The following is a 24,379-nucleotide window of genomic DNA, read 5'->3' on the forward strand; positions in this document are numbered from 1 at the left end:
GGAAATTCTCTCGAGCGCGTGCACTTCGCCACCTGTAAAGGACGACCCGGGACGCTTCTTTCCCCAAAGGAAATCATTTCGCAAACGTCGGAGGCAGCTGTCCGTCCGAGGCAGAATCCATCCCTCCGAAACCCTGTGAAAGGGCTTCTCGTTGGTCGCAGTCCGACCTGGAGCGCCTCTTCGCGAAATGATATTCCGCTGGATGCAGGAGCTCTCTGGTCCCATTCCCTTGAAAAATGGTTCCTCGTTGCCCTTTGTCGGCTGTCTCGTCAAAAAACCGATTCCTCAATTTCTCCACCCCCGACGAGACGGTTCCACGTAGGCTGGCCGTTACGTTCACTGGGAAATCGGTGAAAACGATTTCCCTCCCCGAGAGCGGATGGCTTTTGACTTCATATGATAAACAACAATTGCAATTCGGTAACAAGTGACGTTCAATCGTTTTTCGTCGTCGATACAACAAATGTTTATCGATGAAAATTTTGCCAGCCCACTTTCAAGCGTTCGCATTAATTGTGGCAATTAAAATTTCTCGTTACGACGGAATTTCGGAGTCCGAAAACGGTGGAGGAGAGGAGATTCCGAGTTCATCGTCGAATCGATCCCCGATCGCTTTTCCCGCCCTCTCCGTAATTTTCTCCCCCCAGGTGCCGGCCCCTGAGACCGCTTTCCTGATTCCAGCTCACCCGGGACCGCGAGAAGCCGAATCAAGGATGTACCCTGGACGGGGGGCATCTCAAATCGTTACGTCGTTATCGGTGCAGCCACGGTGGAGGTGGTAAACGATTAGTGGCGGTTAAATCGGAGTTTGGAACGATGGATGCCCCGGAAACGTGAACGGAGAACGTCCGCAAGACCTCGCCGTCCTGCCTACGTCAGCCCTCAAAGAAACGTCGTCGACGAACACCTCGTCAAGAACTCCGGGGACCTCCCGAAGGAACCACAGTCCAGGTCCCTAAAGGAACTCGAAATCACGATCTTGGATCGAGATCCAAGCTCGATCGTCGCCAAGGCTCGGTTTCCAGAACTTCCGGTTCCGTCGATGGACGAGGATTTGCTAAATCGGCGACCTGGAGCCAGGAAATGATGCTCGTCGAGCCGAGTGCACTCTAAACGTCGCAAACAAGGATCGGGAGCTGGAGTCCGTATTCATCAGCTTAGACCGTTCAATTTTGAGGACTTCATTGTGCAGCGATAAGGACGGTTAATCTAAACGTTGATTACGCAGGGTGGACCAATGAAAGCGAAGATTAATCGCCGGATTTAATCCTTGGGAATCCAGGACGACTGGTGGTCGGGAACACTTTGAGGGGAATCCGGATCAGTCGCGAGGAGCAAAGACCCAGGTGTCCAGGATTCGGACAAGGCGTCGCCATTGTTGCGTGGGCGACGTTAATCCGACGAGATCAAACGATTGGATTTGTGGAAGGCGAGGACACGCCAGCGTCCCGGTGCTCCGGATCGATCAAACGGCACTCCAGAGACGGCACCGTCGCGACGCCTCGAAAATTAATCCGGGGAGCCGAATCAAAGGGGGGAATTCCGCCGCTCAAAGGGGCAGGACCGGAAGGAGAATTCGATGGATCGAGGAGCATCTCGACCGGCATTCGTGCAACAGGCAGACATTTCTGCGTGAGAGGAAGGAGACCCAGAAGAGGCGGCGTCGATGCCGAAGGGACCACAACAAAGCGGAGCTTCGACTAGGAGATCCGCCGATGACGAAGAGTGAACGAGGGCGATGGGCTTCCCCGAAGGAGGAGTTCTAAGATCCTGACACGTCGCCAGGGTGCCCGGGAAGCTGATCTGGACCGAAGAGGACGCCTATCTGTGGGAATGACCGAGGTCCACCTGCATCCAAGCTGATGATGCACTCTCGGGTCTTGGTCTAGGTCGAGGGTCCTCTTCGGCATCGACTTGCGGTTTCTCTCGAAGGACTCTTCAGCTTGATGTCCCTTTCTCCAAGCTCTTCGATCGTTCCACCAGCTGATAACGAGATACGCGCCGGTATCAGCTGATCCACCCCTTGGTGATGCGCCCTCCTTCGATTCAGTCCTCCGAAAGGACCTCCTGGTGACATCGTAGCGCCTCCGGGTGGCGGCAATTCATTTTCGGAAGCTGCTAGTGTCTCGGTTGAGTGAAAAGGTGGAATGTACTGTCTCAGCGTGGCATGCAGGTGCGGCGGCGTGGATAATGCCGGAGAGAGATGAGACTGGAGCTGGGGGAAGGGCGAGGAAGAGGACCGAGATCGGGAGAGAAGAGGTACAGCCATGTCATGGGAGTCCATCGCGTCCAGGGAATACAGGCATGTATCCATCTGCCGGGGCAAATATTTACTCCCCGGCATCGAGCCGGAAAGTGCCCTAAGAGGGCTCCTAGGGAATAAGGACCTCCTGGAGAGGGGACGTCGATGGGACGTCGATGGAGGGTGGAAAAATTGCTTCCCTCTGTCGCTTTGCTTCTTGCTCTTAGACAACACGCTATCGTTCAATTTATGACACTCTAGATTTTGGAATTTATGGACATCCGCTAGTTCATTGCGGTAGCGAAACGTGGAATTTTTATTTTAAATGGCTGGTAAATGTTTACATATTCTACGATATTCGTTAAGTATGTTGAAAATGACAAGTATTTTCTGCTAGTGAGGGGAAACTCAGAAACGAAAAATTCGGAGATCTCGGCAGACTTCTCGATTAGAGTCTGGAATTTTTTCCACTGGGCATTGGTTAGTGAATAATTATCCAATTAAAGCGGCTCGTGTACAAACGGATCTTGCAACGAGTTAAGCGACGCGAGTGACAAAGACGGATAGAGGGTAATTCCGGGGGCGATTTTACAGGGACGATAAATTAGGTTCGATATACACACCGACCGAGTTCCTTTTCTTCGGGATAAACTTCCCGATAAACTTGGCTCGTTCTTCAACGGGTGTCACGCCGGGGAAGGAATAATTGACAAGTTGAAATCGCTCGTGTACACCTGCCGAACTAGTTACGGACTTTCCTCAGGGGATTATTCGACTTCGCTTTTTAATACCCGAGCCCGAATTAATTCGAGGTAATTACTGGACCCAGGGACGAGTTGATATCCAGGCTGGCAATAAAAATCCAGAACCTCTTTGCGAGTTCGCGAGAGGCTCCTTGCTCTACTTGGAAAGCTCTGCCGAGATGTAAAGGGAAAATTGCAGACTGCGGATATAATTACAAGGCCGGGAAGTTAGGGCGAGAGGGATTGTCTTTCCGAGTTCTTTCTCGCGGATTAACTTCCCCGGGAAACTTTTCAGTTATCGTAAATTGGTAGGGCATAATTGACGGATGAAAATCGGTAACCTATAATTGAAGTCCACCCGGGAAAGAAATTACTTTCCGGCAGACGAGGCGATTTGAAAGGTCGCTTTGTACCACCCATTCGTGAAAATCCTTTGGAAGGTTCGGATGCGTGACACCGCCGAAAAAAAATAAAAAATAAATAAAATCCTTAAAGTTACAGAAACCTATCCGTTGGAAATTGTTCTTCGCGATACGGTTAAAAACTGTCCCATTGACGAAAGGAGCTGACGTTAATAATTTCCTCTCCTCATTTCAACGGATGAAATCCGTACATTGTACAGGTTCTTCTGTAAGATGTCTGTGTTTAAGATGTCTATATATGTCTATATTGTTAAGATGAAATCATTAACAGATTTCAGCCGGACGAATTATCCGGAATTCCCTGAAAATCGTCCTCGATTTAATTTCTGGCAATACCTCCGCCTTACATTTCTCGGCCCAATTACCCCGCAGGACTGGCTGCACGTGACGCGAGATACTTTGCAATTTCCTCGCAATGGCTTTGCTTAAGTTGGCTCGATAAGTATGCCGTGGCATCCTCCGTAACGATCTTCATAGTTGGAGCTTGCGCCAACCCGGCTGTCAACTTTGTTCCCAACTTCGAACCGTATCGTGGAGGCGCGCTCGCGTTGTTACCGGAGTCAAATTGGAAGCATCCCTTTCGCCGTGATAGCGAAATATTTTGCAAACCCCCCGAATCACCTGATCCCGTGGAAGGGGAACTCCCGTCGAGGTAATCGCGTTATGGAAGTACGAACGATCGGCCACATTGGCTCGTTTGCATTGCAAAACTCCTTCTCCACTTTCCATTGGTCGAAAGATAATTCCGAGATTCGGTCTCCTGGTTTTAACTAATCCCCCCGAGGATTATCCCTCACCGAGTACGTAACCCATTTCCAAATCGAGCATTACTTGAGGATTACCCGGCAACTCCTCCTCGTCGATTAATCCTGCGAGGAATATCGCGGTCCGAGATCGCGACATTACCCAACTTGGCCCCAAGTTCTTAAGGTGCCATTCTATGACACTTTCGTAACACCTTAAATGTTCAACGTTCTTTTACATGACTTTCTATCGATTTAATTATCAGTACGTGTCCACACTTATCCTCGAAATTTCGGTCGGTCCTTTCGAAGCAGAGACTCCCTTGGGGTAGGGCGAGGGGAAGTAACATAGAGCATAACGGAGCTGCTTCATTTGCATATTATGAGCCGCGGCGGGTAAATGCAGGGAAATGTTTTCATTGTCCTCGAGCTCGGATCACATAAAAATGCCCCGTAAAACCCGGCTGCGGATTTCAAAGGAGTCAACTAGAAGGGTAAATGCTAGAAGCTGGCGTTTCTCATTGACAGGCAATTTCGCGGCTGCGAGTGTTTCCGGAATCTATACTCGCCGCTCAAAGCCCGGGCTCATCTTTAATGGGATTTCCGGGTCGGAGGTGCACCTCCGGTTTCACTGATAAATTCATTTTTCTCTATCCAGGAGGTCCAAAAAACCGGGACGAAAAATTCCCTTTGTTCCCGCTTTAGTCGTAAAAAATGTAAATCGGGACGATACCTTGTTCAATATTTCGTTAAAAAAAGAAAATAGGAATTATCTATCGGTTATTATTTAATCACTCTCACGTGACGAGCGATGCTGTTCGTAAATCGACGAAAAATGCCCTTTGTTCTCATTTTAGTCGTAAAAAATGTAATTCGAGACAATAAGTTGTTTAATTTTTCGTTAAAAAAAAAAATAGGAATTATCTTTCGAGTATTATTTAATCACTCTCACGTGACGAGCGATGCTGTTCGTAAATCGACGAAAAATGCCCTTTGTTCTCATTTTAGTCGTAAAAAATGTAATTCGAGACAATAAGTTGTTTAATTTTTCGTTAAAAAAAAAAATAGGAATTATCTTTCGAGTATTATTTAATCACTCTCACGTGACGAGCGATGTAATATCGGTAATGGATGCATCGAGCGCGTGACGTCCTCCTAAAGTAGAAATGGTCCGCGTTGAGTTGGACATTTCGGGACGGCCGATGCATCGGCGACCGAAACTCCTGGAATTCGGAGTCCCCGAAACCCGGGGAAAATTTTAAAATACATTCGTCAGGACGCGCCATCGCCCGGAGACATTTTTCCCGTCCAGGGAAATTCTCCCGGTTGATTTAGCGCGTTTCGTCCGGGACGTCAGGTACATATTTTCGCGATTCCGCGTCCGGTGGCACTATACGTGGGATGCTTTACGAGGGTAATAACTTTCGAGAGATGAATTATATAACCGATCCCATCTTTTGCACGCCTTGGTTATTCACTTTTATGGGAAATTTAGCGGAGCCCGGAAAAGTCTGGCCCGTTCCCCGGAGAAGCTCGGAATATCTTGACGAAAAGTGGACGCGCATCGATCTTCGATTCTTCCAAATTTCCAGTTTAATTACAATTTTTCGCCCTTCTAGCCATACCGTTTGCAGCGGTAACTGTGAAACTCTTGTAAATAAATTGCAGCTATATCTACAACTTTTGGAGTTACACGTAGAAAATTGAAAAGTAAGATTTGAGATTTCTAATGATATAGACTTTAATTAAATTGTTCATTGTACATTTTTGGCAGAATGGACATAACTCTTGTCCTTATATTTACCCGCGATTATCACGGTTAACAGAATTGTAGAGGCGATATTGCGATTTTTCTACCTCGAGTCGTGGAACCTAATTTTCGATCATCGACCCCAGGGAACCCGAGACGTAACGGACGCTTTGCGATTTCCGGCAGCGGCACTCTCCGCGGAATGTTTTACGAGGGCAATAACTTCGGAGGGAATGACTTATTCCAATTTATGTCGCTGATGCGTTACAGCAGAAACACGCGCCTTAGCGAGGGTGCTAACGGGTTACTGCGGCGACTTTACGTCCCCCGTGATCGATCCCGGGAGCCGAGGCCGGGAATTAAAACCCCGCAGGACCCGACAAAGCCCGGCAATATGTCGAGATCCCTGGAACCGGAAGTGTCCAGGAGGGACGAGGTCGATATTGCCGGACCTCGTTACCGGAAACCAGCCCTCTCCGTTATCCAGGCCGCCTTCCGGTCCACCGGGCCGATTATTAATTTCATTCCCACGGCGAGGCCGACTAGTTAAGGGCGAGACTCACCCCTGGGACTTCCTTGTCGAGGATCCCCGAATCCTTAAACCGATTACCGAATCCCTAGGAGCAATCCCTTCCACGTTCCGAAGACAGAGTCGAGGTTCCCCGGAAAAAAATCATGACTTATCATTTATTAATCCTCAAGATTTATTATCGGAAAAATTGACGGATTTATCGCGAGCCTAGCCAAGGGAGGACCGCCTAAGGATGTTGAGATAGCTGGATATCGGATGGGGGAAGAAGGAAGAAAAGGGGAGGACTCTCTTGGGAATCCATTTCGAGTCGCCGTTACCAAACCGGAAACGCCGATCGCTTCTTTCGGGATTGGAGATCCCGGATCCCGCAGACGGGAGCAGATTTCAACCACTGTGCCCGAGTTGCCGGGGGGCTCGGTACAGTAGTCTTTAATTCGGTTCCAGGATCCGGGGGCCGAAGCAAAGCTGTCTTGGCTGCCGTCCCGGAGCTTGAGTTTGCAAACTGTACATCAGCCGAGGTGGAATCGCACGCCCTGACCTACCGCAATGCGACCGCCCCGGACCGGAGGAACGAAATTAACTCGTTAGGAGCGAAGAGGAAAGAAGGGAGGCTTCTGAGAATAATCGGCGCCGAATTAATTCACAGCTTAGCGATCTTAATTTCGGTCGATTCGGTGGACCATCGATGCGCCGCAGCAAAAATTCGAATCCGCGAATTTTCCCGAAAATCTTGTCGGAAATTCGGGACGAGTGAATAATCTCCCCCGACCGCGGACTTAACCTCTCCGGGTCTTGATGCGATAAGTTCTTAAGAGGATTCATAATTTTCTGCGGGCAAAGTTTTCGGCAAATTTATCACCGGCCATTCTTGGCTTCCCGGAGAGTTTTCCCTTTCCCGGCCCTTTTTTACCTTAAAATGGCTCGACTCGCCCGGAGGCGGATCGGGCGGTCCAGGTGCGACATCTTCCCTTGGATAATTGTCAGCCCTGTCGTTCATAATTTAACTTCTAATTTTTTGGGAAAATGTGCAGTTTTCCGGCACGGGGTGGGATTCGGCAACGCACTCGGAAGTCCTGCAAACTTGATGATTCTCCTTGAAAGCCCTGGACTGCGGCTCGACGCTTTTTTTTGGAAATCTTTCCTCCTGATATTATCGCCGATATTTCATCATTAATTACCCGTAAAATGCACCAGGGAAGCCGGAATGAAGGGCGTGCTCCTCTTTCCTTACTTCCGGCCCGACTGCAAGCTCCAATAAGATTAACGACGTTTTAAAAGCTCTCGAGGATCCGATTGAAAATCCTCCGCTCGATTTTCAGTCGAATTTCGGTCGATCGTCTGCCGTATTGAAAACCATATGATTTGAAGCGTTAAAATCCATGATTTCCTGAGGGAATAACCCCTCGGGTCATTTTCTTTTTTTTTTTTTCTTCGAGACCGGATCTCGGGACGTTAGGCTTCTCTGAATGCAATTTCTGCGCCGAAAGCGGAAGTGCACTTGACGCGTCCGAAACGGACGAAAAACTGGAAATCTGACGGATCTCGGTGAAACGGCACAAAAGCTACCAGGCTAGCAAAATAGACAATGCCGGGTCCGGGCATTGTGTCTCCTCGGAGTAATACAAATGGCGCTTTGCACGCTGGTGCTCTCGCGGAAAATCTGATGACGAGTTAGAATACCTGACACGCTGACATTAATAACGCTAAAACAAATCGAGCCCCCGCCGACTGTCCCCGAAATCTGAAAACGCGATCGAAAGGCGATTCGGATCGCGGCGTTTAATCATCTCCCTTTTTACTTCTCTCTCCCTCTCGCGGAAATGAAAAAAACACAACTTCGTATATACAGAGAAGTTTTTACGGCGGGGGGAAATTAAAACAACGCGGAGATACCTTCCGAGGTCTCGTTTATTTTCCGGGCCCGTTAATAAGGATCCGCTTTCGTTTAAAAGTCGAAATTAGAGAACCCTCCGGCCGCTGCCAAGGGAAACAAGTGGGAGGAAATAAGGCTGAATAATTAAAATTTAAAAAGTGCCGAGAGAAAGGAAAACGGAAGCCGCCCCTTTACTTGAGATTAATTGTGTACTCGAGGCTCTCGTGCCGATCCTTCATCGTGGAATAACTCCTTCCCTCCTGAGGGAGAGAAATGTATTCGTCTTAATTAGTGATATCAAAGATTCTCGATAATCGACTTTATAGTCCGGCGGAATTTATCCTCCGTCTCTTTTTTTATTTTTAGACCTTAGTCATTGGATTTGGAATTATTATTCGAAAATGTCGCCGACTCGTTGGACGTATCGGAGCCGTTCTCGAGAAAATGCTTTCTTTGATGGAGCGTGCCGCGCCGTCTAGAAACGAAGCTGATCAATAAGTAACAATAAGTTTTATCCGCCAGTGAGTCGCCACTTCCCATTGTGCCTCTCTGGCTTGAAAGGGTGAAATTTCCTCAATGAAAGTAGGAGAGAACGGGAGAGGAAAGAAGTATCCAATTTCCACCGCGAATTGCAAATAAGGCCACTCTCTCGCAAAATCCACCGCGGAGAGAAAAATCGACGACGGTTTATTGGATAATTTATGAATATATATTTTTGACATCGACCGCCGTCGGAAATGGAAAATTAAATTATATTCCCCGGCTTTGTTGGTCGCTCATCTCGCGAACGGGCGGGGCCGAGTAATGGTTAATTATGCAAACGCCGCTTTAGCGAGTTACGGTCATCAAAGAGATGATCAAATTCATAAGAGCTTACATCGCTTTCTAATTTCCCTCCGGCGATAAAACGACGGGAATAATGAAGAAAACCTCCCGCTTGATTACACTTTTTTGTGTTCAAATGTATTTATATAGAATAACCCTTTAATATCACTTTAAGGGACCGAAATAATGCCGCTCCCGTTTTCCCGGTATTTTTCCGAGCCCTCCATAAACGTTTTCGATCTCTCCCGCGTATGTAGTCCGATTGGCGCAATTTCCCCGAACATCGGGAATTTTATTTCCGAGGTTGGTTCATTGAAAATTTCGACCATATCGCCTCCATGGGGTGCGTGGTTTTGCAGTGATTCCGAAATTGCGATATTTCGGGACTCTCCAACTCGGCGTCGACGAGCGAGGCCAATCGCTTAACAACGATCAATCGGTTATCGATTATTGGCTGGGGGAGGGGGCAGGAAAGGAGACCGTTCGCGGCAAACTGCGGGAACGTATATTTTAGATGACAAATTGTGTCACTCGAGATTCGCTCCCCCGATTGGCCGCAGTTAGTCGCGCTCAAGTTTGGTGTCGTCGGGGCGACATCCTGTTGCGGAGCAAAAAAAAATCCCGGAAATGGGGCATCCTTTTTGCAGAGGCGCGTTGCTTCGGAATTTTATCACCGAGGGAATATCCTTTGTCGAGTGGAACTCCTACTCGGGCGTTTTTCGTCCCACCGAGGCGCCATCCATACAAAAATCATTTATTTCCGGACAAAGTAGGGCGAGCAGGGTAAACAGGACCCCGCGACTTCTCGAAATACATCCGGAGGCGCCATTTTGAATTTCCACGCATCTCCCTAAATAACCTAATTTTTATCCCTTATTTTCTTATTTCATCGCTCGCGACACGTTCAAACAGAAATTTGTAAAAACACATTTTACCTCCTTTCAGACACTTAAAGGAATAATTGAAAGAACAATGAATTAAGAAAATATTTCACTGGTTTAATGGATTTATTTCCTCAATGTACGTAATACAGATTTCCTTAGAGAGTGAGTGCGGTTATCTCCGTCATACCGCGGATTACCCGGTTCGTCCGAAACGCCGGAGGTTGCCGGTTCGCTTTTCCGCCGCGACAATGGATTATCGCGATATCTGATAACCCCTTTAAGAGCCGCTCGTCGCTTTTCGGCTAATGGAAACTAACTCGACGAGAAGCTTTCAGCGGTACGACGTTACGGGCCGCTCAACGGAACGTGCATACTTAACTTTGTTCCCCGAGGGCCGCGCCTTAAGTGGGTGCATGCGCTCGCACAAAGTGCGTTATTACCTCTCTCCCGGAAATCCGATTTCCCGATCCGCGGCGGGGAAGATGCGAAAGTCGAGGGGGAGCCTCCCTTAAAACAGGGGATGCGCGATTTAACCGGAATTTCGGAATTTCAGTGGCTCGGCGAGTCATCAGCTGTCAGCTACCGCCCTGCTGGGAAGCCCGGACGGGTCCCGACATCCCCTCGACGTGTACGAATTCGCCGAGGAGGATTACCGGCATCAAAACGGAAGTGGCAGTGGCCATAACCAATACGGCAGATCGGGATCTGGCCTGTGGGAGTGCCTCGTCGGGTGCAGACTCCGACTGGACCAGCAACTGGCTAGGAGAAGGGTGAGTCGCGTCGAATTTCCGGAACACACGAAATTCCGGAAAATTCACCACCTCCCATGCTCACCCTCGAATCATGATTTTCCCCATCAAGTGATTTTTAACGATAATTAAAATCCACCAGGGTGAAATTCACTTCTTTTTTGGCACCTGAGATCGATCTTCCATCCGATGGTGAAAGTAACGAACCCTTAAGGCGATGTGAAAGTTCCATCAAAGAGGTCTCGTTAATGAACATTTGAAACTTTACAATGTTAATTGGGAGGCGATGAGGAAGGTCTTGATACCCATGAAATTTCATATTTTATGAACAATTTTCAGAATGTGTATGAAGAAATTTTCTCCCAGTCTCGATAATTACGCTTTAAAGTTTGAAACTATTTGGTGCACCCACTTCGGAGAAAAGTTTGACGAACGAGACCTCTTTGACGGCACTTTGATATCACCTTAACGAACTCGCGATCACTCCGAGCCGAGAGCGAACGATTTCAGTCAAGTGCAAGAGGGAAACTTCATTCCGGGTAATTAATGGAGGCGACGGGTCAGTCCTTTCAGAGATCGACAAAGGGCTTGTATAATCAGCAGTCGGTCTCATTAAACCTTTACTCGGCAGCTAACGAGGCTGAGTTTACTTGCCAGATGGTTAACTTTTCCCTTGTTAAGTGGACGAAGACCTTCCCTGGTAAAGGGTGCGAGGGAGCATCGTCCTCGGTAGTAGTTCCTTGGCCAGAACTTTATCTTCAAACTGATAGAGGCATTTCCGGAGGTCGGCGGAAAATTGCGGAAAATTGTGGATTCCTTCCACGCGTTTTCATCCCCCGCAAAGGTGCTTTCAATGAGCTCGGCAGAGGGAAGAATAATATTCTTGTTCACGTCCGGCGCAGCCCGTTTCTCGGCGCCTCGGCTCTTCGTTAACTTTTTTCGAGGCCCCGAGTTGAAACTTCTTCGTTCCCTCCGCAGACGTCTCGTTCGATTTTCTTGCGCGGAGGAGAATGCCCGGCAGGATCCCGATTCCGCCCTCGAGGGGGTCGAAAGAGAGAATCCAACTGAGAGATAACATCGGGGGTGGGTTTCCTCGGCTCGGATTAAAAGTCCGCCACCGGTCGGTGTATAGCGATCGGCCAATAAACCTCCCCCTCGCGATGTTAATCAATTTTATCCGAGGGAGGTTCGACGGGTCGTCCCTTTAATAGTCCTGAACCTCTATCGGGAAATGGATCGTTTCACTGAGAAAGTGGCAGGAGGGAAAGAAAAGAAATCAGATGGATTTTGTCTGCACCCCGAGAGGTGTTAATGATTTAATACAATACCAGCCACCCCTTTCGCGGTAAGGAAATTCTTCGTCCTCCCGAGGGGCGACCCTTTCAGAGGGCGTCACATAGACTCGTTCCTCCCCGAGAAGAAAGGAAATAAAATTAAAGTAAAATCCTCCCTTGGTACATCCACCCCTCTGTGCCGCACAGTGGCGAAAATGACGAAAAAGCTGGTCGAAACTATTCGTCTGCCTGAATGTGAAATTCTTGTACTCTAATATTATATTTCGTCACTTTTATAAATATTCGAAATTGGAAAGAGACATTTCTTTAAAGAAAATCACCCTTATTCAAACTCGGTAAACTTGTCCTTATTAGAGACCGATGTCAGTAACTCGTACTAATGTCAAATTTTAGATCGACGTACATACTAATTAGGCTTCCGTCCTTTTTGCAATAAATGTCCGAATTACCCTTCTACCCTATCTGGCAATCGATAATACCTAAAAATAAAAATTTCATTTTTGAGGCTTTGGCCAGTTTTTTCGCTATTTTCGTCCCTGTGCGCCGACGCGAACAACCCTCTGAATAACTGTAGCCCAGAACGCGGAAGAATGTCGGAAATTTCCCGCAGAAATGCGAGCCGCGGGCGACAAAGGAGGATCAAAATGCCCCGTAGGGGGTGAGGGGGTGTGGAGGGTCGAAGAGCCCTCGCCATTGCTGGAGTTAGGGAAATCGCCATCGCGGGAGAAAGAGAGGAGTTACGTCGGTTACGTCGCCCTGGCTGCTTATTTCAATTCCCAGGCCACCCCTTTCAATTCCCGCAAAGCGATGGGCCAACTCGATTGCTTTGTCGCTGCCGCAAACGGTTTCAGACCAAAGACGACCCTGGACCACGCAGTTCCCCCAGGAGGTTGTCCCACAAACCGCCCCAGAAAATTAATCTTATCAATACCCTGAGAAAAAAAAATGTCACTGAACCTAAGAAATATCCATTTGAACAGTACCGAGAAAACATTTTGATAATTCAAAGAACAATTCATCGACCCGAATAAACTGGAATAAATTGAATGCAACATTTCTTCTGAATTATGACGATTTATTTGTGTAAAATAATTATTCCTTGAATTTAAAAAATACTTCTTCGCCTCGATGAATTTCTTTTCCCTTAGTGTACGATTACCGCAATTGTGCTTCTGCTGACCATTCTTCCTTTTATCCGTGCGGCTTTAGACTCAATTAAAATTTTCCGGGATTTTAATCCTTTTTTCCTCGGGCATTCTAATTCTTTTTTCAGGCGTCGATAAAGTGTCCCTGGAAACTCCCGAGACGGGAAATTCTGGCCTCTCTCTTAATGGCGGAATTTCTAGTGCCATGTCGGATCGATCGGGACTCATTTGCATGATTGGTCGTGGAAAAATGCGCCGTGTTTCGGGAGGGTGTGGGGAGATCCGGCTCGTTACTTATTAATCCCGGGCAATGTTAAAGAGTCAATCTCGCAAAAAGAGACCACCCTGACGTCAGACATCACTCCCCGGGCCAGGATTCTCTTTCATCCCTCGTGCCCTTCGGTGTTCCACCCTCGGGTCCTTGGATGTAACGCGAAATTAGGGCGCCTCTGCGGACTCGTCCGGCTTTTTTGCAGTCTCGGTGTACCGTCTTGTAGCAGAGGCAAAAAGGGTGTACAGCCCTCGAGGTTCTTCCCGAAGGGGTCGCAGATCGATGGCGGACTTAAGCAACCCCTAATCGGACCTTCCTTACGTATTCTCTCAATTACTCGGATTAATTACTTAGTTCAAAACGAGGGGTCGAGGGTCCATTCGCTCGGAAATCAGTGAAAATGATTTCCTTCCTTAATCGCCGATTGCCTTTGACTTGATCCGCCGAGAAAAAAAAATTGATTGAACGAAAGAAATATTTTGTTAATTCATAGTATAATTATTTGACTGAAATAAATTCCCACAATTGATACAATGCGATTTGACACACTCGAAAAATGGCGACTTGTGAACCCACAACGTTGACTCGCCACGTATTTTGTCGAGGGAATCATTTAGGCGTCACCCCTGGGAATTGATTTTCGCTCAAGTTATCCCCGAGATCTACCGCGTCATCCCCGTGGTAACCCCGGAAAGGCTTGCAGCCCCGATAAGTACCTCTTCTTCAAGGTTATCGATAGATAAGTTAGGAGAAGGTTGGCCGGAGGTGTCGGTCGAGGAGGAGGCCAGACGGAGAGCAATTTCAGGCTCCGATAGACACCTTTTCGCCCCCGAGAGTGGAAACCTCCCTCGATAAGACGCTCGTCTCCTTTTCCACCCTTATTTCCACTTCGCTGGCATTGTACTTGAGCCGATACACCCTTCGGTCCCCTTTTCGGAATATTTTCGCCCGAGAGGGTGACTTTCTTCCCGCAGCTCCCTTATCGAACCCGATAAGGGCGAAGTCATGCTCGCTCAAGTTCTCTTACCCCTCGACCTCGAAACTTGAAAATCATCGTATCGAACTTTAAGGTGACATATTTTATCAACGTCAATTAAATTTCTCGACGCCTTTCATATCACCTTAATTCGGAAAATCCCGAGTCGAGGTCGCTCGGACGATTCAGGGGTGGCGGCTAAGCTGCAACCCTTCATGGCTAACCTATCGATCGTCGACTTTGCGTCTCGTTTTCCCGAGTTCTCAGGGCACGTAATGCGCGTTATTTATGCCTTGTCGCGCGGTATAATTTACCCGGGAATAAAGTTCAAGGCCGAATCGATACGGCCTTACCCTGGCACCCTTAGATAACGCCTTAAGGTGCGCCTCAGGGTTGATCTCGTATGCGGACCATGACACCGTTTTAGCCGCGGCATCGCTGAAAATTTGCATGGCATTCGCCGACCTCGAATCCGGACTGAAATTATTTTTCTTATTTGCATGAGGACATGCTTGAGCTAGAAAAAAATAGGTGCACCCTCGTTACCGGAGTTGTAAGTGAATTTAGAATTTTTCTTCATTTTGATTTCAGGTTAAACGTCAATAATTAACGCTTCCTCTTCTTAAGGTGATATGAAAGACACCGAGGAATTAATCGAAATTTATTTCAGACAAATAATTATTCTTCGGTGCGTTGAATTTTTTTTCTCGGTGTAGGCTGACCCTTTCGTTACACCCCTTAACGTGCGTATGCATACCATCGCAATTTCAATTGCGCGATATCACGGTTTCATCACTGAGCGATCTCGCGTCTCGTATTCCGGACACGTTTGCGCGGTTATAGCAACTGTCGCGCGGTAAATGGAATCGGTAACCCCGAAGTTGCTCCGTAAAATCAGTGATTAGGTAAACGGGACACAGTTTACGGGGTCCCGAGTACGTAGGACATGCACCGGGTCGGTAAATTGAGGGGATGCAAAGTTGGTAACTACCGGTGCGTATCGTTGCGCATTGGGCCATTTCGATCCGTGTTTCCAGCCGAAGTGCGAGAATAACTAATACCTGCCCTTATCGGGAAATATATTCGGAATGTCAATATAATATGATATAGCAATTTGACGCGCAGATAAGGACCGCTCTTCGGAGGGGTCGAAGTATTCTGATTTATCCCCGGAATTTAACGGCACCCTCTCGGGTGTCGCGCGTGTCGCCGGCTCGCAAAACCATGAATATGCTAATTGTTGCGACAATCCGTTCCAGGTGGAGCAGGGTCTGAAGTTGTATCGCGCTCACAAGCAGCAGGCCGCCGTGCGAAAATGGAGGGGTGCCCTGAAGAGCATCAGACAACGAGATGACAAGTTCACTCTGCTGGGGTACCTCTACCAGGCGTACATGGACTGGGGAAAGTACAGGTAACAGGTCCTCTTATCGAGACCCGTCGTGGTACTCCCCAGCAAACTGAGCGAATTTTTATCACTCTTCGTTTACGGCGTTCACCACCAAAATAGGGACGATGACTTCGACCGCCAGATAACAATTTGTTTGTGGCTATTTTCAAAATTTATACTAAAAAAAATTAAATTCTCTCACATTAACACGCGTTAGCATTTCGTCTTTAAAATTCGACCGGTTGAAAAGTACGTTCTCGATCGTAGACCCCGTGGGGCACTGCAACTCGTGGAGGTGGTGAACGCCCTTAATTATTTCCAAACAATTAGCGGCCTCGCGGAAATCTCGGCCAAACGCGGAAGATTAAAGGGAAGGTTCTTTTCCCACGTTTTTCCCGACATAAAATCCCGGGAGTTCTGGCGGGGCCGCAGATACCGGGATGTCTATCGGCAAATACCGGGTATGACCTAGTGAACTCTTGCGGCGCATACGCCGTACATGCTCCCGACATGTCGTTAAACCTCCCTCACCGGTTGATCTCTAATCGACAGGCGGACGGCGGAAACAAAGCGACGACTTCCCTTCCACTAGCGCGACGGCTCTCAACGTCGAATAACTCCTAAATGGACGAAATATTGGGAGGGTGAAATTCCCCGCGATCTCTTGCAGGCGGAGTGAGAAACTGCATTAAGTTAATGGGGCGCTACAAAGCGGGGAGGGTAACTCGAGGAGGGAATTTTCTAAGCGAATTTTCCCGCCGATCTACGGTCTCGCCGCAGGTTCCCTCTAAGATCGGCTTCACGGAGCCAATGTCGATAGAATCGAGATTAGGCTCCGTGGTGGCCGGAAGTTTAGGGCCACCGGATTATCGGCCGCGTTTATCCGACTCCTGGGACCGGAAGTGCCGGGGGCGAGACACCCCTCAGGAGACCCTCGATTTCCGTCAGACGGCCTTGAAATTCATTTAGATAAGACGGCCGAACTTCTGGGGACCTCGGGTGCATCTGCGAACTTTGTAATATCTAATTCAATGGCACGATAAGAAGTAAGGGAGTATCATATATATATACGTACCAAAAAGTCAAAATATGGATAAAATTTTTCTACAAACGGGGTGCACCAAATCATTTGACACCCTGACACGTGATTATGGAGGCCCTAATAAAGGTCTTGGAACTCATGAAATTTCATTCTTCGAAATAAGATTTCTTTTTTCACCCTCGGCCGGGATGAATAGATTTTCTTTTTCGGAAAAGTGAAATTTCCCGAGTTTCAAGACTTCCGTTAGGACACCCGTCGCGTATTGAGGTGTCAAATTATTCGGTGGATCCAGTTTGTGGAAAGGTTTTATATATATTTTGACTTTTTGGTGCATATATGAGACTTTCATAACGCCTTAAGAGTTTCAGAACTCGGAGACGCGCATCCTTTGGCATTACTCGGCCCTTTGGTTCACATCGGGGAGAGAGAGACGGAACTCCCGAGGGTAGGAAAGCACCCCAGAAGTGCGCCGGAATCCTTGACACGATAACTGCCTTTTCGGCCGAGGACGTAAATATTCACGGGGTCGCTGGTTAAATTTTCACGTGACAGCCCCCCTCCACCCTCCGTGGCTTATAAATATTCCGGGCGTTACTTCAAACCTCCCCCGCCGAGGTCGTTCTGCCCTTCGCGGGGGGCAAGACGGAGACGTCCGAGTTTCCGTTTTCCATCGATCGGGAAAAATTTACATGGCGCCATCGGGACTAGGTCGATGGGGAGGTAGATTCGGAAAGAATTAACAACCCCGAAGACCACCCCGGATGCTGCAGCCCTTTGAGACCTTTTAAACATCATCCGCGAAGGAGAGACTTACAGAAATTGAAAAAGGGGCGCAACTCTCCCGGCCAAGTTCCGGGACTTGCTCCTCCTTTTTCCTTTTTTTCAGAAAATAGACGAGAGGGAAGCCTTATTCCGGCAGAAAAGATTAAAATGGGGATCTACCGGTAGGGGGGCCGAGTCGTCACATTCTCGCAGCTCGCGCGACCGAAAGCGTTTTTCTGGAGGGCCTGTGACTGCTTTACGGCGCTGCACCCCCCTAAAGGTCCTCTCCATAATTAGCCACTGTAAAGCGAGAGCGGCATTTACTTTTTGCATCCCTTTACGTAACGAGATTTGCTTTGAACGAGCGCCGAGCCGCCATGGGAGTCGGCGCGTTTGCGCAACCCCTTCGCGCCGCGGATGAGACGTTAAGGTGACGTGAAAGGGTGATTATTTGAAAATAATTTCCAAACGTGACGTTTTGAAAATTCCAGGATATTCAGAAATTATTCGGGGAAGCGAGGATATTTTTCAGGGGGTAGAAGAGGAGGGGAGGTCTTTGGAACGGCCTCGTTTCTTATAGACGTTTCGATTCAACCCCCAAGGCGATCGAATGGGGTGACTCCGGGATATGTCCCGTCCCCCATAATCCGATCCTCCATCAGGAGGAAAGGTCCTTGTACCTTCAGGGCTCTGGAAAAGTTTCAATTACCGAACGATAATAGGAAAATGAGGCTGCCCGCGCGTAATCCGTAGGTGCGCGCGAAAAGCTCTCTGCGAACGAAATTACTTTACGAGAGGGTAATGGAGTTAGCGCGGAATTTTATCCGCGTTAATGACTACCCGAAATTATTACCCCCCTCTGGGGTGACCTAACCCTTCCTCGCTCCGATCCGGAGGGTTAAACGCTTCTTAAATTACTTTCTCGGGGCGTTAACGTTGCCTTGATCTTCCGCCATTAAATTGAAAAATGGCCGAAAAGGCCGCGCGAATTATGCGCCATCTCGTGAATAACCCTTAAAACGAGGGATGAATATTTTACGGGGATTTCGGCATTCCCGGGGTGACACTCGGAGGGGCTGCTCGTAAAATTAAGGGCACGTCCCGCCGAGTTGTTACCCCGTTCCTCCCTTCTCCAGGATCGGTTTACCACCCTCTGGAGAAGGGTAAGCGCCACCTTCGTGCCGACAAGAAGGCAAACATCGAGTTCATTAAACCGCGAGGCGATACGGGGCATAGAAAATTCATTCCGGTTTATCGCGGCCTCCGGAAGAGCCGGAGTTAACGCGAGGGCTTTATCTCCGTTCTCGTAATAACAAGCGGAATTTTATGCAGATTCGTCCCCTCGAGGCCGAGCTGGAAACGGAGACCTTCGAGGAACGCCACGAAGACCTCGGGAATAGTTGGCTCCGCTCACAATTTGCGGAAAAATTTCTACATTTAAGACAATTTTTTATGGAGACGCGTTCACATGTAAAACTGCTAGGATGGTGAAGAATTCATCAATCAGAGAAATTCCTATCGCCATGTATCCGTTCTCTCGAATAATACAGGGCAACAATTGTAAACGTTGACGTAGACTTCCAAAAAATGCATAGTCTGTTCGCGCACCCCGAATCATGGGGAATCGATGAGAACTAAATAGCCGAGTGCAGGAACGCAGGTGCATCGGATGCACCCCCAATTGTCGCGTCGGGGGTAACTGGTATTTACTCGGTGGACGTGGCCGAACGAAGCACCCTCTATCTGGCGGAGTCACCCTTTGTATACTTGCAGAGTCCATTTCCTCTTGGATTTATGCGTGATAAAAATGACCGAGGTAGAATGCAGGGGGAGATGTGCATTTTCCAGGGTGCACCCTCGTTACCGGAGTGGTCGCGGTCTCTCATTAAATCCTAGAGATGCCGGGGTGTCTAGGCATCGATTCCGCGGGATATATTCCTCGAAGAGGGCGTAGTTAGTATTCCGGGGGAGCAGTGGATGCACCGGCACTCCGAGTCTCTTCCCTGAAATTGCAGCGCGGTCTTAAAAGCATCGAACGACCCATTTCGTTCGTCGGTAACGTTTCCCTTGTTGAGTCCGTCATGAGGACGACGTCTCCGCATTCCAAACATCCTTCGGGTTTCCGGCTTTTCCCTCGACCCCCGTTTTTCCCGGCTCCTCTGGCCGCCCTGTCAGCTGCAATTTGCACTCGATGCAGGGGTAACGATCGCCCCAGCGATGACGAAGACGCCGTCGACGACGCTCCTCTCGGTGGGACAACGGATGTCCTACCGGTCGTCCACGGATTAAGGACTCTCGACTCGAGTCAAGGGTTCTTTCCAGACTCTCCTTGCCTCCCCGTTACTGGCGGCTTTCACTCGAGGCGACACTTTCTTCCCCACTTTCCTCCACGAGGAAAATCTCGGCGAGGTTCGAGGTTCCTTGCGAAATTGAAAATATCCGGAAGAAAATTAAGGTGATATGAAAGGGTCCGCCTAAATATATATTGAGATATCAAATAGTCGATATAAACGTTGGAAACGTGGTGCGCCACTTGAATATCAAAAATAGTCTTATCATCAAGAAGGATATAGATGGATTATGTTTAATCGACGTCGATTGAATTTCTTGGCGCCTTTCATATCACCTTAAGAGAGTCTAAAAACGTGGGAAATGCCGAGTGGTAACGGGTCCAGAAAGGGAGGATTTCGGAAACTGGAAATAGCAAGCAGGGGCGAGCGATAACGAGGGGTGGATACGCGAACCGGATATCCGGAAGCGGGGCGGTACAAGAGAGCCGGTGTTCACGATATGTCGGAATTAATTGCGATTATCCGCGCCCCGGGACGGTTTTTGGATCGATCGGTCTCCCCCAGTGGGCGTTTTTCCATTATTTTTCCCCTCTTTTTCTTTCAGCGACAGCATAGACTTCGGACATCGGCAGCTCAGCATCTCCGAGGAGCTGGACTCCCCCAACATGAGAGCCGAGGCGTATCTGAACCTGGCCAGGGCTCACGAAAGACTCGGAGCTTTGGACAGGGCTCTTGCCTACGCCAGGCACAGGTGAGCTAAATTTTCAAAGTATGTCCAATTGTTTCCATTAATCGAGTCCATATTTTTGTAATGGATCCCCCGTCGCCGTCGCAGCCTCTACAACGAGTGCGACCAGTGCGCCACCGCGGGATTGGTTCACTTAACGGTGGGCAGAGTCCACTTGGAGCTCGCCGGATTTTGCAAAGCTTTGGAAGCGTTTCAAAGGGCGCACAAAATCGCCCACTCCATTCAAGACCTCTCACTGGAATTACAGGTAACAGCCCGGGTAGCATCCGGAGCCCACAATCGGAGGAGTCGCGGTAAAATCGGTTTACGAGTTTAAGGTGATACGGAAGTGACTGCTGAGAGGTCATTCGGGAAGGTATCACCGAATTTCTCTGAAATTTTATCACACGAATAAGGAGGCCAAACCGTAGGCCCTTCCCCTCGCAAAATGTCATTTTTTATAAAAAATCTTAAAAGCAGCTGTAATGAAATTTTCTTAAACTTGAAATTTCATGGGTGCCAGGACCTTCCTTATAGCCTTCATATTCACGTTGTAAAGTTTCAAACGATTCGGTGCACTCTGAGAAAAGTTTCATGGAGGATTGACCCTTCGGATGGCACTTTCACATCCCCTTAATGGGTTTAAAAAGTGCTCTCCGTTCGTTCAGGTGTACGTGGGTCTGTCCGAGCTGTTCTGCAGGCTCCAGGACGCGGATAAGAGTGCCAGGTACGCAGCCAGGGCGTACGATTTATCTCGAAGTCTCCAGCTGGGCGACCTGAACTCTCGGCACCATCGGGCGGCTCTTCTGCAAATGGCGTCCGCCCTTAGGAAAAAAGGGGAGCTGGGCGACGCCCGAGACTACTGCTTGGTAAACCACTCTTCGGCATCCTCCCGTGGACGCGATCGATTCGCCAGTTCTGCCCCTTTTCCAGGAGGCGACCCGCCTGTCGCTGCTTTCCGGGGACCAGGCGAGCTACGCCAGGAGCATCCGCATCATGGGCGACATCTACCGAAAGAAGTCCGACATAAACGTGAGTCGGGCCGCGGAATTATAGAAATCCCGGGGCACCCTCGTCCCCAAAGTCCGGAGGGATCGATCGATCCCCATCTCCTGGAAGCGCTCTGTTCCCGACATTCCCGTCGCGTTCCTTTGTGCCGGCACTTGCCACTCTTTCGGCCGCGTTCCACATTTCGCCCCGTCGACCCAATTTCTCCCGATCGGCGGGTTCGGCCAAGCTGGACCAGGTCCAGTTCCCGGATCGTCCCTCTAATCGGCAGAAAGGGCCCTCGGCCCTTTGCCCGAATTCCTGACCTACCCCACATCGACCTCCGTGTACGCCTAGCCGCGCATTCCTCGACTTAGCTGCGAAAACCGCATAGCGTCCGAAAAACCCGGACGCTATGCGGAAGGACTCGCTTTAAGGTAATATCAAAGGCGCCGAGAAATTTAATCGACGTCGATTAAATCAAATTCATCCGTATTCTTATCGATGGGAACGCCATTTCGGATGTCCAAACGCTCGAAGCGTATCTTCTCGTACTGCGAAGAAAATTTTTTACTGGAATCGCCATTTTGGGTACTTAACTCCTCGAAGCGTATCTTCTCGTATCGCGTACCGCGAAGAAAACCGACAAGACGTAGAGGGAGAAGTTTGCAATTTCCGGGCCGGGGCGCGACAATATCGCGCGGCGATATCGGGCCGAGATGAAGTTTGCCGTATTGCAGAAGGCGTTCCGGCAGTACGAAAGCGCGATGGGATCGGCAGCTGCGACCGGAGACCGTCTCTGCCAGATGGAGGCGATGGACGGCGCGGCGAGGTGCCTGGAGGCCCTGAGGCTGCAGCACAAGATCTGCAACTGCAGGCCTCTGGAGTTCAACACGAGATTGCTGGAGGTGGCCGGGTCGGTGGGCGCGAAGGTAACGAAATTCCACCCCCAAAGAAACGGAATCGAGCGCTTCCCTATCGACCTTTGACCCCCTCGAGGGTGGAGGATTCGGGAATCGCTCGATCGAGTCCTTGGGAAATATCCCTCGACACCTGAAATCCTTACCGGATCTCGGCACGAAGCCGGAAGGGTCGTGCTTCGTAAACTTCTCGGGCGAGCATCGATTCTGGGTTCTTCGAGGTCAAAGCGTCTTCAATAGCGAATCGCTGAAAGAGTTCACAGTCCTAACAATTCCACGTGCGGGAACAAGCGTGAACACTTGAAAATGGGCCAGGATAATTTCGCTCCAGAATTTCGTTATATCGAGAACAAAAGGACGATTACTACCAAAATTCCTCTGAATAGTGACAGGAAATTTTTTTTTGCTTTCGCAGGAAATTCATTCGCTAATTTAGCAAGTACTTTTTTTTTTTAAGAAACCTCCCCGGTGGTTACATACATCAATTGAGAATAAATGCAAATATTTTTCTCGTTGCTAGGATTATTCCTGCAGGAAGAGCGAAAGTTTATCGGCAATGCCGTCCTTTACTAAAAGCGCAAAAGTCTTTTTTTACCGTATGGGATCGAACGGGGTGGGGAACGCGGGGACGTCTTCTGGGTTGAAATGCCGACCTCGACGGATGCAAGGCCTCGGAGGAGCTCCAAGACGAGGAGGTGCACGCCTTGGCGATAAATCCGCGCGGAATCCGAAGTAATGTCGGGGCATCAAAAACCGCACCGCGGGCGAAACAGGATCGATCCGCCTGCTCCGAAGCACGGCTCGTAATTCAGCGTTATCCTCAGCTTCTAGTGAGGACGGTAAGGTCCAGGCTGTCGAGAATTTACGGATCCTTGGGCGACGAGGAGCAGCGAGGACATCACGAGAGGCTGGCTGCCGCCATGGAGGAAGATTTGGAGTTACGATGCGGAGGATGCGGAGAGTCCTTCGGCCTGGAGACGGACTCCCTGGAGGCGCTGCCCTGTTCCCACATATTGCACGCCAGGTAAATCCCCCTGGAAGCTCTCAGGAGAACTCTCGTGACCCTCGGCAATTGACGTTTGATCAGGGAGAAAAATGCGAGCCCTAAAGTTACAGAAGCCTATCCATTAGAAATCCTTCACGGTAACGGATACTCATCCGTAACCCTCCTAAATACTTATATGTAATTCTTAGTTATAGTTTAACAGGTGTACCCTATTTTTCTCCGTGCAGGTGCGCCTATGACATCCTGAAGAGGCGCGACAAGAAGAAGAAGCGCCTCTGCCCGGACTGCCACAAGTCGGTCAGCTCGAGACTCTATCTCCACTGCGAGGATCCTCACGGGATGAACACGCTGAACCACAGTTCCTTGAGCCTGGCATCCTTGAGGGCCAGCAGCCTGGCCACCCTGGAAGATTGCCACGCTACCAGTAGCGTGTAACGCCGTAGAGGTCGACCTGGTCGGACGAAGAGGAGATGAGATTTTCCCCGGACCTGAGTTAGGCAGATTGGCGAGGGGTTCGCTCGACTTACGGAGAAACGTTCCTGGGCCGAATGACCCCGATCGAATTCCAGGATCGTCTCGTTTTCACCGAGAAGGATCGATTTCTGGACCTGCACGGCCTCTACCAGGAGCTTAGGGGTCGGTTTTCGAAGAGAGGACGTTGACGGGGACACTCCTCCACCAGGAAGATCGGGGTCGGTTTTCGACTAGACGATGACTTTCGCCATTTTTTTAGGGAACGATCCCGTGGAGCTGGTCCTTGGCTCTTCTTCGGGAGTCTCTTCGACTAGTGCGGTCAATCCTGGAACG

General features: G+C 49.2%; 1 protein-coding gene across 1 annotated transcript; it reads left to right on the forward strand.

Moving 5' to 3' along the window:
* The first annotated feature begins 2,267 nt into the window (after positions 1-2,267).
* On the forward strand, positions 2,268-24,183 carry LOC105704014 (43 kDa receptor-associated protein of the synapse homolog). The gene is made up of 10 exons (XM_012432843.1): positions 2,268-2,302; positions 10,568-10,784; positions 15,710-15,861; positions 20,537-20,683; positions 20,768-20,927; positions 21,328-21,528; positions 21,593-21,691; positions 22,387-22,578; positions 23,391-23,590; positions 23,800-24,183. The coding sequence occupies exons 1-10, from the start codon at positions 2,268-2,270 to the stop codon at positions 24,005-24,007; spliced, it is 1,611 nt and encodes a 536-aa protein (XP_012288266.1). The 3' UTR covers positions 24,008-24,183.
* The last annotated feature ends 196 nt before the right edge of the window (positions 24,184-24,379 follow it).

This window comes from Orussus abietinus, unplaced genomic scaffold, assembly GCF_000612105.2.
Source record: "Orussus abietinus isolate OABI.00-Male unplaced genomic scaffold, Oabi_2.0 scaffold11, whole genome shotgun sequence".
In the NCBI taxonomy this organism is placed as follows: Eukaryota; Metazoa; Arthropoda; class Insecta; order Hymenoptera; family Orussidae; genus Orussus; species Orussus abietinus.

Coding starts and splice junctions, on each gene's coding strand:
- LOC105704014 (XM_012432843.1), top strand. CDS start 2,268: ATGTCATGGGAGTCCATCGCGTCCAGGGAATACAG. Junction 20,684..20,767: donor CTTGCCTACGCCAGGCACAG/GTGAGCTAAATT, acceptor TCGCCGTCGCAG/CCTCTACAACGAGTGCGACC. Junction 20,928..21,327: donor ACCTCTCACTGGAATTACAG/GTAACAGCCCGG, acceptor CCGTTCGTTCAG/GTGTACGTGGGTCTGTCCGA.